Below are 13,307 nucleotides of genomic sequence, written 5' to 3'. Positions count from 1 at the left end.
AACATTATACCAACGACACTTTACACATCTGTAGTGCGACATTCTCTGTGCTCAAAGCCGGTAACTCGCTTCGTGCTTCCTCAAATTTGGGGTAGTCAAAGATCACGTGCTCCGGTGCGCTTCCTCCACTCACTCACAATCCAGACAATAGGGTGAGGGGCGTGACCGAACTGATGTAGGTATTTCCTGAAGCAGGCGTGACCTGATAGGAATACGTTAAGTGGAAGTCTATCTCTTCGTCATTTTTGTTCACCCACAAACACACATTCGGAAATAGCCGGTGGGTCCATCTTATGTTCTCCGCATTATCCCAATTCTGTTACTACTTGGCCATCGAGTCAGCTCTCGCAATCTTTCGTACCCCGTATTCGCAATGAATTTAATTACTCTATGGTAATGAAGATAGGGATAATCCCGACTATGACGCATATGCCTTCCACGACATGATTCCACAAGCGCTCGCGACACGCCTGACCATGAGCCGGAACGCGCTGTTCAGCTTATTTTTACAATTACAACGATGGGTCGAGCGTCCCTATGTTATATTTGTTTTTGTCGAAATTTAAAGGTTCACAGCCCTAGTAGCTTAATCCACATACACTTTTTATATGATGGTCAATTTTTTTAAATCTCCACATTCATCAAATCGTTTCCGATACCGATTCGTCCTCAGCTCTTTACGGCTCTTTTTCTTTATTTTCGCCGTTTCTAGGCAACGCCCTTAACGCGACGCTCCTGGTTTACTCGAACCAAATACAAATTAAATACGCCAAGGTCCCATACAAACTGGTCATCAGTTTTTGGCTCACCGAAAACTTGATTTAAAGAACCCAATTCTTCATATCTGCTTGACAGTTGCATGTATTGAAAAATCAATAAAAATGGCAACGCGTTTTGATATATCTCAATCAAAGCATGCAGTTCTATGTTTTCATTTGACAACATAATTTGCTTCTATAGTTTGTAATTTTTTTTATTGTGATCAGATAGATAGAAATTCTGATACGGCTTGATTTTGTTAAGATTTTCGTGCTGCATCGCTTTGGTAACATATCGATTCTCTAAATGTGAGTTAGAATTTAAATATCATAAGTCAGTGGTCGTATATTTATTCTCAGGTTCACAATATTTTCGCCCCGTTCTCGTAGGTACGATTGGTTAATCGTATTTTATCAATAAAAAGTGTGCCGAAAAAGTGCTCCTCTTGTGATGCTCCAGACAAGCTAGTTATGACCGAGGGTGACCATAAAACTGGCTATGCCACCATAACTCTCACCCCTTCCGATGAACAGGATTAATCTCGAGCTGCTGATTGCTATCTCAGAATCTTCGTCCTCCAAAACAGTGTCAGATTAGATATTAAGGAATTGTATAAACAATACTCTGAAAGACTGTAAACAATCTGGGTTTACTTTGCAGGATGTTTAGTTCAAGCTGTATCCAACCATTGCTGTGATCAATGGCCATGCACCAGAAGGTGGTAGCCTGCTTTCGTTATGCTGTGAGTACCGAATGATGTGTCGACCAAACTACACGATCGGCATTGCCCGTGGTTCTAGCCTTCGATGCGAAATACAATATTGCGGAGCAACGCTGAACTCGCCATGACCGGGTATGCTTTTTATTTCTGACGAAGCGTGCAAAATTAGATTGATTGACAAAGTTGCGAATGAGGAAGCATTGGCGAAGGCAGTTAGTTTTCTGGACAGGTTCGCGAAAATTTCTCCACATGCAAGATCGTTGACTAAACAGGCTCTTAGAAGCAAGGACATTATGGAATTGGAGGACAACAGTTCACAGGACGTGTATTTGTTTGTGTATGCTGTAAGTCAACCGAAAGTGCAGCAAGGCCTTGAGTTTATCCTGAAGCTTTGAAAAAGTCGGGTAAATGTTGCACATTTAGGAGTATTTGTAATATTTTTTGATTATTTTGCAGATATGTAGCAAAAAGTATGTTTATTGAAAATATAAAAAAACTAAAGAATGTACAGTAGCGAAGTTTCAGACTTTTGCAATACTGAGCCTTTCCGATAGATCATAAAGAGAGCAATGAGTGGTCCTATCACGTTGGGTACATCATTACTACCGTGAGCAAAACTTCCGAACGTCGCAGTCAGTATTTGCAGGAACGAAAACACACGACACTTCTTCATTTTCCTCCTACATTGGATTGTGTCTGCTCTCTTCCGAAACTTCCCTAACACTAATTAAAGGAACTTTACTCGAATTCGGAGACAGGGTCGTATTGATTAGTATATGATATTCCTTCCCATATTCTTTCCTGAGATCTTTGCCGGTACTGTTCAAAACAATATTTGGCGTCGCCAGTGTGTAATCGGCTATCGAAAGAGTATTCCCCTTCTTGGGGCTAGTAGAGATTTCCCATTCAGGATGGTGTTCGATTGGTCTTTTACTCCGTTGTTTTGCGTAGTTGAATCCGGTGATGTACGAGTTCAGGGCGACGCGTCCAATCCCATTAATCGTTGTCTGATACTCATCGATGTAATTTAGGCTGGTTGTCGTCAGATCGGTGTTATCCAAGCTGAAAGTAGGTTTTCTGCTTTCTTCACAAGTTTCGGATCGATCCTGAATGGATTTGGTTTGTTCTTAATCAATCCGTTGTGCTGGTGCGAAGAGGACAGTGCTACCAGCTCAGTCGTTTCGGTAATAGCTGGTAGAGTTTTTCCATCGCCTAACATGAAAAGTGGACGTTTTGTTTGCCGCGGACTTCCGTTTGACGACGAAGCACAATCCGAATCATCGACAGTGAACTCAGTGCGTTTGACTTTGTCTCGATTCAGAATTTTCTTCTTCTGCCAATGAACGACAAAAAGCTGCACGAGTACAGCAACCAACAGTCCTATGGAAACACTAATAACTACCGCCATCCATGTCGGGATGTTATCCATGTAGAGAAGCTTCGGTCCATCGTGCACAATACTGAATACGTTAACTACCAGTGTGGCTTCGTCAAACAGCGGCAATGATAACAGCCTAGCCTTGAACGGGTTTCTGGCATTCAAAATGAATCTTCGAATGAACCAGAACAACATCACGCTTATCATACCGTTGAGCACGGGTGAAATGAACCGACGATCGTTCCGAGTGTATTCCACGAACGACGAGACTGAAACCAATAGTCGAACCTACGATGCTATGCTATGGAAATCGACAGATTGAAGAAGGTTGCTACCAGCAGCCACAGGGCGGAACTGGCCAGCGCTGATAGGCAACCCAACATCAACTTAACCTCGGTGCCTTTGTACATTTCGACGTCCATGGATTGGATCTTTAATTTATGGAATTGAATATTCACCATATTCCACCGTTTCATATTTGTATTCCACCAACTCACGTTCGACATAGCTTCTGAATACTGAAATTGTGTACGATTAGATTTTTTTTTAAATCATATCTATCGGGAAAAGTAGTTAGTAAACCATTTTGCACATAATCACGAAACCACAAATATAGCCATTTTAAAAGGATTCAGAAGCAGATCAGGAAATTCAAACGAATAACAGCGTGACGAATGAAAAATTTTAAATTCACGTAAATAAAAAACGAATAACAGAAATATCACTAGGATACCATAATAAACAGCTTGGCGTTCTGCGTTGCCAGTTCCAATGATAATTCATCAAAGTACACTGTCACTTTGACACTGTACCTTTCCAGGTACAGGGTAGCTTAAAACGAGTCCTCGAAAAATCATCAGAGCATTCCGTATTAACATATTTGTATTTGCTCGAACCTTGTCCAGATCATAAGGTCTGAGTGGAAGATCTAAATCGAGGATTATTTCGCTGCACGGCACAGCTATTACATGTAACTTGATATGACACTAGAAAGAATGATGAAGTTGAAATACCTACGTCCCAATTTTACTGGAAGAAAATGAAATACCTACTTGTAATTTCGAAACCTTTTGGATTCCGCTAGTTGGTCATGAATCGACAGAGGTACAAAGGATGCAAAAATACGAAAGCGTAACCAGGGATTTCAACGGTAACCATAAGTTGTTTGCAAAAAATAATAACAGACTCATCAGTGTTGCTGGTTTCATGAATTTTTTATTCAACTATCAAATTTGACAGTACCAGTTACCTGAGTCACTGAGGGGTAGTCATATTCGTGATACAGTTTTGGTATTGAAGTGTCTCGTCGTGTCGTTGATTATACCAAATACAAATATGTTAATACGGAATGCTCTTGCAATTTTTCGAGGACACGTTTTACACAACCCTGTACCTTGAAAGGTACAGTGTCAAAGTGACAGTGTACCTTGATGAATTTTCTAGAAAACTGGCATTGCTGAAAACTGGGAAAACCATGGAAACTGTTTATTGTTTTGGTAATCAGAAAAAATGCAACGGAATCGAATGTGAACTTGAAGTAAGTAAAACTGATAAGATAGATAATCGAAATTTTATTAGCTTTGCATTCGCAGGGAGATCTATGGTGAGATCGGAATCAAAGTGCGGTACCTCTTGTGGTTATATGCCGATATGCCTCAAACTACCGCATCACATCAACCACATGCGAAGTCATAACCGAAATCAAATGAAGGGTATTCTACCGAAAAGAGTTTAATTAATTAGTGGGCATTCTTTTGACTGCTAGGGCTATCCATAAATGATTTTGGTGAATGGAATTGTCTTACTACTTCGTTCGACTGATCCCGTAACTATACTATACTATAAGAACAGGTTGCATGTTATCATTTTGTCGATGAGTTTCCGGCCAGATACTGGAGTCGATAACTACCTCAGTCTTGATTTGATGCCCTACCTTACCTATGGTAGATGATCCATCTTCGGGAATAATAGTACTAGTATAGACAATAAATCGTCTAACCCAGGCTCTGGATCTTCTGCTCAACGCTGAGTTATAGCTGCCCCAAACGTACCTGAGCAACAAAGCGGAACTTCATAAAGAGCATCAGGAAGCGCAAAAGAGTATTATCCAACGAGGCTGTTTGCAGTTATCTGGCTGCTAGTGACCTTGAATGTCTCTGAACTATAATGGATCTGACCTATAGCATTTACTGATAAATTTGCATTTGTATCTTTTAGTACTTTATTTTCTTCTCCGGGTTGGAGAGTGTCATATAAGAATAGTCTTTATTGACCTTTTAACGTCAGTTATTTAGTTTTACTAAAAGTCAACCGCAAATTGTGCCGGCTATAATCTACAACCATGGCTTGGGTTATTTTATCTTGTATTAGCTATTTAAAAACCGAGTGATTTTTAAACCTCGATAAGGTTTTTTTTCCATTACTTCGATATTTTAAATATATTTGGAATAAAAAATAAACTCAAAGTTTCCTTGTATAAATTTACAATATGACGCTGTATTCATTAGTCATTAATACCTAAACGCTCGGGTCGAGATTTTTGCATTTTTTTTACATTTTACCGGTGAACCGGTCAAATGTGCTCGTAGTTTGAAAATAATTGGAATGGTTCTTTTCATTTTTACAATGGAAATGTTAATCGGACTATCTCGGCAAGCAAAAAAAATCAAGCAATCAACAAGCTGAATGCACATCTGTGGATATAGAAGATAGTCTCTAGAATATGCAAAAGGCTGCTGTTCCACTTATTTTAAAGTGTAAACATTTATCTCACTTAACCAGATTGCAGGGCAATACTTTGAATGGGTGTTCCCACGGCAATCAAAGTCAAATTTATATAACTATCATATGTAATAGTGAGACAACTATTCTGAGTAGTACTAGCAACTACAATTATTGATTCTTACTTTTGTAGACTATACTGGGCTGTGCACAGGACGAAATGCGACCGCAGCTGGTTAAAGGTATTTTCGTAAGATCGTACTTATCAGACGTGTTCTGTCGGTGTCTCGGACTAAACACGTCTGAAAAGGAAGTTCGTTCAGCTACTATCTTATAAACTGATTTTCTTCACAATAATCTGTCAACGAATTCTAAATTCTTTATGCTGTAAAATAGACAAAAATCTCTAAAATAACAAATTAAATGAAAGCCGGATTGAACGAAGTAACTGCCAGCACAGATACTTTGTGTGTAATTCCAACGACAATTCGACGCGTTCGTTTATTTAGGCAGACACTGGATTCACGTGTTCGATTTCAACGTGGAAGAGCCACTACACCGCAGCTTCGATCATCATGACAAATGGGTAAATATCCATTCGCCAGCACCATTTTTGATCGACTTGTCCAGTAGCCTAATCATTAATGTAAGTTCTCGCTGTGTTCTCAATTCATCGTCCATATTTTTCTCAAATAAGCTAGATTGCATGTACCAGATTAAATAGAATGTCGATGAATACGCGATATTTTGCAGATCGGTGAACCCAAGTTCAACGGGATAATCTGTGAACACAGCATTGAACTTCTTGAGCAGCATTCGCTAGGTCGAAGGAATAACGGTCACAGTAACAAAATGGTTTTGGTATGCCTATTAATGCAAAGTGGAGTGGTCGGCCTGACTGCCCCATCAATATCTACTAAAATAAAAGTACGGTTATGTTATTGCTGTCATGTTTTGCTGGAAGTTTCACAGAAAAAAAATGTTACCTTATGACTTGCATCGAGTTCACCTACAACTTATGCTGGCTGCCGGCAGCAGTTTCATAGAATGGAACCAAAATTTTCACAAAAATGTAAACATGTGTTGTCAAAAAAATAGACCTAACAACGACATGCTTTGATCGGATCTATCAAAACGTGTTGCCATTTCGTAGTGTTCTTTAGTACTTGCGACTTGTCAACCAAAAATCATGCATAGGGTTCTTTAAATCTAGTTTTCGGTGAGTCAAGAAATGATCACCCTTTTGTATGGAACCTTGGCGTATTTAATTTGTATTTGATTATACCGTCGTGAATCGCTGGTGTGACATTTTTTAACTAGACAGCTTTTTAGTTGGACCTCAGCTAGTTGGACCATTGTCTTTCGTGAAATAAATTTGAACTGCTGTGTACTGGCTCTTCAAATATTTGATCAAACACAGTTTGCCAAATTTTTCATTCGTGTTTGTCAAAGCGATTATTTGTCTATTTGTCAAACAGTGTACTGACCAGTTTATCAAAACTTCAAACAGCGTAACGCTGCAATTTGTCAAACATGTCGATGGAGAAGTTTGTCAAACTTGTTAATGGAGAAATTTGTCAAACTTGTTGATGGAGAAGTTTGACAAACGTGCTTTGCTCATTCAGGATAGCAAAATACGCCGTACTTGTCCAATTGAAGTCTACCTAAACTGTTTTGGGGTAGACCTTGTCGCTGTAGCGTTCTATGCAATTCCTTTCACACACACACTAATTGGGGTTTTGATTTCCTCCAGCTGACATATATAAAACTCAGCCAATTTAAACGTTCGAAATAGCTCGCCTGAAGTATTTATAATGGTGTTGAAATGCTCTGTGTCGCTGTAAAACTTATTCAGGAGACGTACTGTGTAGATATCGACATTTGAAATACGCACACCAAGATCTCGCAATTTTATACTACCGCCCTCCCCATAAGCCCAGGAGTGGTCTATTTTCCTCCCAATCCAAACGTCAAAACGGCACAGTACCAATGCCGCTGGATAAGTCTATACCAGTTGGTCAGGTTCCATCATAAAAAAATCCGACCGAAAAGCTATTTTCGATTTGTTTCCCTCCACCTGTGACTGGTGGAAGAAAACAAATCGTTGAACACACAAATGCAGTTACAGATTGCCAAGTACTCTATAAAATGAAAACAAATAAAATAAAAATTTCAATCATATATGAACAGCATGCTTTGATCGAACAGCGCTTCCAAATTAATTTTTATTCTACAATTCGACCTATCAACACGAATGGTAGACGAATTTGATTGCGTCGTGAGTGATAAAATGATTACCCTTTTGTATGGGACCTTGGCGTATTTAATTTGTATTTGATCACACTCTGCATAATCACGAACAAAGGAGTGCGATATAGTTGCTTCGACCATTTATAAAAATAAAACGAATTTTCTAGAAAATCATTTGGCATCCCTGCGCTAACACAAATATTTCATGTGTTTGCACTCTTGAAAATTCGTGAAGTTCAAACAGCACAAATTTTTTTTCGCATTGCGATTTGTTTGACGTATACGCCGGTTTGACTATATTTCAGAGATGCCAGATTTGCAGACAAGTCTGCAAATTCGCAGACTTTTAATTTAAGCTGCAGATTTTTTCGATGACGCAGATATTTGCAGATTTTCTAGTTTGGTTGCAGATATTTGCAGATTTTTTAGTTTTGTTGCAGATATTTGCAGATTTTTGAATATAAAGGCTTTTGGTTACACTAGCTTTCCTGACATTTTTGTTCTTCCCAGACATTTAAAATTATTGTTGCAGACATTTGAAAAAAGTACCTGGCATCTCTGCTATATTTGACAAACAGTGTACTGATCCATCAAACTTGTTTTATTATGTTTGTCAAACAATATTAGGCGTAACGTCCGGTAACGCATAAATGCAAATATTTAATGAAAAAAGTTTGTTAAACAGTTGATCTCGTGTACTGGCCTTGTCAAATTTGTTTGTCAAACACGTTTATTTTATCAAATTTTGCTTCATCAAATATTTCACGTTATGACAAACAGTGTACTGGTAGCTTAAGCGACTCACCCCTTGGTGTTTACCCATTTTTTCTCCTTAGGGTGAAATATAGCATAATGCTTTCGCATAGGCCTGCTAAGCCAAAACAAGCTTCAGCTTCAATGTGTCTTATCGGCATAAACAGAACTTTTGCTCGTACGGGATATCACGTTTGACCTGTCGTTCGGTTGAAACACAATGTGTGTTTTAGTTTAAGGGATTGGCGTCAAGCCGGCGCTAATCTATTCCGACAAAAAGTTAGTTTCGGTTTCTGATGAGACGAAGTCGAAACGCACTTATGTTATAAGTAAGGATTTGTGCCCTTTAAGTGCAAAGACTGGTTTTACCAAAAATTTTCGTCCTGGTGAGAAATTTTGGTGATTACCCAATTTTTTTTTGCTTCTTCACCCTCGCTCAACTTTTAAACCATGTTCACCAGTACGTTTAAACCTGGCTTAAGCGCTAAGCGAGGGTGAAGAAATTGGCCCTTAGAGTGAAATATAGCATAGTGCTTTGTTTATTATTTTCTCTCAGATGGTGATGTAGTATTTGTGTCATGTGACGTGTACGTACTACGGACAGCAGATTAAAATTACCTACTGGTAGGTAACGGAATTTAAGTGTGTACGACATTTACAGAGGGAAGTTTCTGCTGCAAGGGCTAAAAGCCTTTTCCCCGTTCAAATTTCCTTTCGACAAAATCGCGGAAATTTCACTCACAAAAACTTTCGTTGTTTGTCATTCTCGTTTCACTGCTCGAGGAAAGGCCACTATCAGCTTGGAAAGATTTTTGGTGGAAATTTCTTCCGGAATATTCCTATTTTCCGAATTTTTCATATCCCCAGACAAACCGGAAGTGTTCTCCGGTGGTCCTGTGCGTGTTTGGTGGGTTTTAGTTGCTGCTGCTGGACGTACGGTGAGTTTGAATTTCAAAGCCTTCTGGCTGGTGACGTTTGCTACACCGTTCTAGAATTTAGACGACTAATGACGCTTGCCATCTTTTTTTGGGAAACGCAAAACGCAGAAAATCAATTTTGATGGTAAAATTTGTGATTTGTACGACTTTTTACAGTTACATTTGGAAATCACCGAATTTAAGAAGCATTAAGTGGTTCCGTGTAGGTTCAGTTTCAGTGCCAAGAAAAGCATAAGTTTCGGGTCTAAATCAAGATGGTGAAAAGGAAGACCCAGCCGCTGATCGATTCGGAAAGCAGCAGTGACTCTGAATCCGGATCTGATTTGGATTCGGTGAGTATTTAATTTGTATGGTTGGTAAATTGGAGAGATAGTAAATTTATCGATAAATTCTTCTCCAAAGGAACTTCTGTCGTTGGCTAAAAAGAAGAAAACTCGCCTGGCATCCAATTCACCCGAAAAATCATCTGAATCAGATTCGGAGAATGATTCCGAGTCAGAATCAGCACCGCAGCGTAAGAAGCGCAACGCAAAGCCATCTTCGTCTTCGGAATCTGAGCCCGAAGAGGGAGAAGCGGAGTCGGAACCAGAGGATGAGGACCCAAAGAAACAAGTGTCTGCGGTCCGCGGTGGTCAGAAGCGTAAGCCATCCGATGAGGAAGAAGAGGCAGAAAAATCGGAACTGGAAGAGGGCCAACTTTCCTCCGACGACGAGTCCCGATCAGGTTCTGGTGACGACAGTGATGACGAAAGCGGAAGCAGCAGTAGCAGCGGAGAGTCTGAATTCGATGACGGGTACGACGATAATCTGATGGGAGATGATGCCGATCGGGCAAGATTGAATGGCCTATCGGAAAAGGAACGGGAGACTGAAATTTTCAAGCGTATCGAAAGACGTGATGTCATGAAGACTCGTTGGGAAATCGAACGAAAGCTGAAGCTGGCCAAAAAAGCGGAGCGGGCAAAGGACAAGGAGTCGCAGCCGCCGAAAAAGAAAAAGAAGAAGGACAGAAAGAAGAAGTTGGCCGAACAAAAAGAGCACGAGGAGAAGAAGAAAGTTAAGGTACCTACGCCAGAGCCCGAAGTTGTCCCCGCTCCAGTGCAACAACAAGAAAAAATAGCTCCTGAACCGGAAGCAGGCGAGGAAAGTCCAATCTCGTCACCAGACAAATCCAGAGAAATGGATGACGCTTCGGGGGCTTCCGATTACTTTGATCCAAAAGAACGATCGAAGGAACGCAAGAAGAACGTGGAAGCGAATCGGACTGATGATAAGCGAAGCAATGCCATGGCGATGCTGAAAGCAAAACGTGAAGGTAAAGCCAAACGAGAGGAGGAAGAGGCAAAACGGGAAGCTCAACGCAAGGCAGACACTGAGGACAAAGATGAACTGGACGATGTTCCCGGAGGGAAGTCATCACAGAAGCTGAAAGCTTCCGATATCTACTCGGATGATTCCGGTAGTGAGAGTGAAGAGGAAAAGAAATCCACTGGTCGTCAATCCCGATCTGGATCCAGCAGTGGGAGCGCAAGCGATAGTCGTTCCTCATCGGATAGTGAAACCGAAGGTGACGCAAAAGGGGAAAAGAAGAGTACTTCCAGCTCTAGTTCCAGTAAAAAACCAACCGCCATCAGTACTCGCGATGAACTGAATAAACTAAGAATCTCGCGTCATAAAATCGAGCGCTTTCTCCCCTTGCCCATGTTTGATCAGGTCGTGCTGAACTGTTTCGTTCGGATCAACATCGGCAATAACAATGGTAGACCGGTCTATCGGGTGGCGGAAATCGTTGGGGTCGTCGAGACGGCCAAAATCTATCACCTCGGCAAGGGTCGTACTAACAAGGGTTTCCGGCTGAAGCATGGCAGCCAGGAGCGCGTCTTCCGGTTAGAGTTTATCTCCAATCAGGACTTTACGGACAGCGAATATCAAAAATGGCTCAGTGTATGTGAGGCGACCGGAACGCCATTACCGCAGGCGGAAATGATCGATAAAAAGCAGAGGGAAATCAAGGACGCGGTAACGTATGAGTTCAAGGATGCGGATATCGATAAGATTATCGAGGAGAAGAACCGCTTCCGACCTCATCCTACGAATTATGCAATGAAGAAAACTCTGCTGATGAAGGTGAGCTTCCATAGGATGGTCATTTAAAATGGATGAACTTAAAATTCCCTTTTCTTAGGAACGAGATGCAGCCCAGTTGCGCGGCGAGGACGAACTGGCACGGGACCTGAACATCCAAATTCAGGAATTAGAGGAGCGTGCCAGCACACTAGACAAGAAACGCAGCAGCAGTATTAGTTTAATCTCTTACATTAATGATCGCAATCGAAAACGTAATGTGGAGGATGCTGAGAAGGCCATCATGGAAGAGGTTCGTGCTTCCCGGGGCATCAAGATCGAGGATCCATTTACGCGTCGCCAGACGCAGCCTAGGATGTCGTTCAAAGCTTCGGACAAGCGGGACGAAACCCCGTCCATTCAAATGCCTGCTCCACCACCACCCGGTCAAAAGAAGAAACCAGATGAAAAGAAGGCTTCTTCGAGTGCGGACAACAACCTTTACTCGTTGCATGATTTCGAGATCGATTTGGATGTTCCTTTACCAAGTAAGTTGAACTGTTCCCTTGAGAATCAATTTTCAGCCAGTAACCTTACTTCATATGTTTACAGTCAGTTCGGTTAATGTTCTTCCGAAACCGGTGGAGAAACAGGTTAAGGAGACAGGTCCGAAGCGCTCGCTCAATCTGGAAGACTACAAGAAAAAGCGGGGATTAATATAAAAAGGCTTGTTGCGCCGTTTGCAATTACTAGTAAACATGTAGCTGTATTTAGCAACCGAAGGAAGTGCTATATTAGAACGCTTGCTGGAAAGCAACTACATTCACACTCAAACAAACACACACACATGGCAGTATCCTGAGCTATTTAGGTTAAATTGTATGTAGAATTCATCTGGGTAACAATATCAATTGTCCGTTGTTTTAAATGAAACTGGAAGCTCGTTCGGTTGTGTGTGTATATTTTGATTTTGCCTTCCAACAAAAATATCCTAGCTTCAGTTGGATTTTGTTCTGTTAGCAATTATTGAATACCTATGCTCATTTTCAATTACCACATGACGAAAATTAGAATTGAGTGAACAAAACTGTAATAGTAATGGTAATCCAAGCGCATAAGTATACTTAGACCGTCTTCTAATTTAATTTATTTGTATCATCCTTTTTTTACGATGCCGATGATTATAGTTATGTAGGGTAATCAAATTAATACTGCAAACCGTTGTGAGCGCATTATAAGAAAGCTTCTTACTGAATGATCAAATAAAACACGTGAATTGTTACAATTCAAATTGGGTGTCTCGATTTATTTTTTTGATTTTCCAAAACGAAATTTCCATTCTTTTAAATAGGTTTAGAATTTTTACTAGTTTTTCTCATAAGTTTATATTTACATATCCTTGAGACCATTGACTAAATCATTCTAAGTGCAGCTAGCTTTTACCACTTGTACGAGGGAATGGTTTAGACAGAATGTTGTTTGGTTGGAGGTAGTGGTGGACGGTGATAGGGGGAGGTGATAAGGGTTTCAGCGCGAGAAAAAAAAACGCGATTTTTTTAGAAATTTAGGTGAAGCGAATTGATTGAAACTGGCCCTTATTACGAGTATCACTTCACGGTGTAAACGAAGTGAAGTGATCAACACCTTCGTGATAAAATGTGTAGAGTTCATTCGAAGTGACAACTTGAATGAGCTCGGTGTTATTATGGACGTCACGTCACGA

General features: G+C 40.5%; 1 protein-coding gene and 2 pseudogenes across 2 annotated transcripts; 2 read left to right on the top strand and 1 right to left on the bottom strand.

Moving 5' to 3' along the window:
- The first annotated feature begins 1,148 nt into the window (after window positions 1-1,148).
- Window positions 1,149-1,890, top strand: LOC131687127 (enoyl-CoA delta isomerase 1, mitochondrial-like; annotated as a pseudogene).
- Window positions 1,891-2,160: 270 nt separating this feature from the next.
- LOC131688972 (sodium-dependent phosphate transporter 2-like) lies at window positions 2,161-3,962 on the bottom strand (annotated as a pseudogene).
- A 5,366-nt stretch (window positions 3,963-9,328) lies between these two features.
- LOC131689019 (RNA polymerase-associated protein Rtf1) lies at window positions 9,329-12,888 on the top strand. 2 transcript variants are annotated; one of them, XM_058973745.1, is made up of 5 exons: window positions 9,329-9,520; window positions 9,575-9,852; window positions 9,923-11,647; window positions 11,706-12,132; window positions 12,197-12,888. In XM_058973745.1, exons 2-5 carry the CDS (start codon window positions 9,775-9,777, stop codon window positions 12,304-12,306), a joined length of 2,340 nt encoding a protein of 779 aa, XP_058829728.1. In that variant the 5' UTR covers window positions 9,329-9,520; window positions 9,575-9,774; the 3' UTR covers window positions 12,307-12,888. The 2 variants fall into 2 exon arrangements, with proteins under 2 accessions (XP_058829728.1, XP_058829727.1); XM_058973744.1 differs by having other exon boundaries at window positions 9,330-9,520; window positions 9,677-9,852.
- The last annotated feature ends 419 nt before the right edge of the window (window positions 12,889-13,307 follow it).

This window comes from Topomyia yanbarensis, chromosome 3 (genome assembly GCF_030247195.1).
Source record: "Topomyia yanbarensis strain Yona2022 chromosome 3, ASM3024719v1, whole genome shotgun sequence".
Lineage (NCBI taxonomy): Eukaryota > Metazoa > Arthropoda > Insecta > Diptera > Culicidae > Topomyia > Topomyia yanbarensis.
Note: the sequence above shows the minus strand (reverse complement) of the source record. Positions and strands in the feature narration are given on the sequence as shown.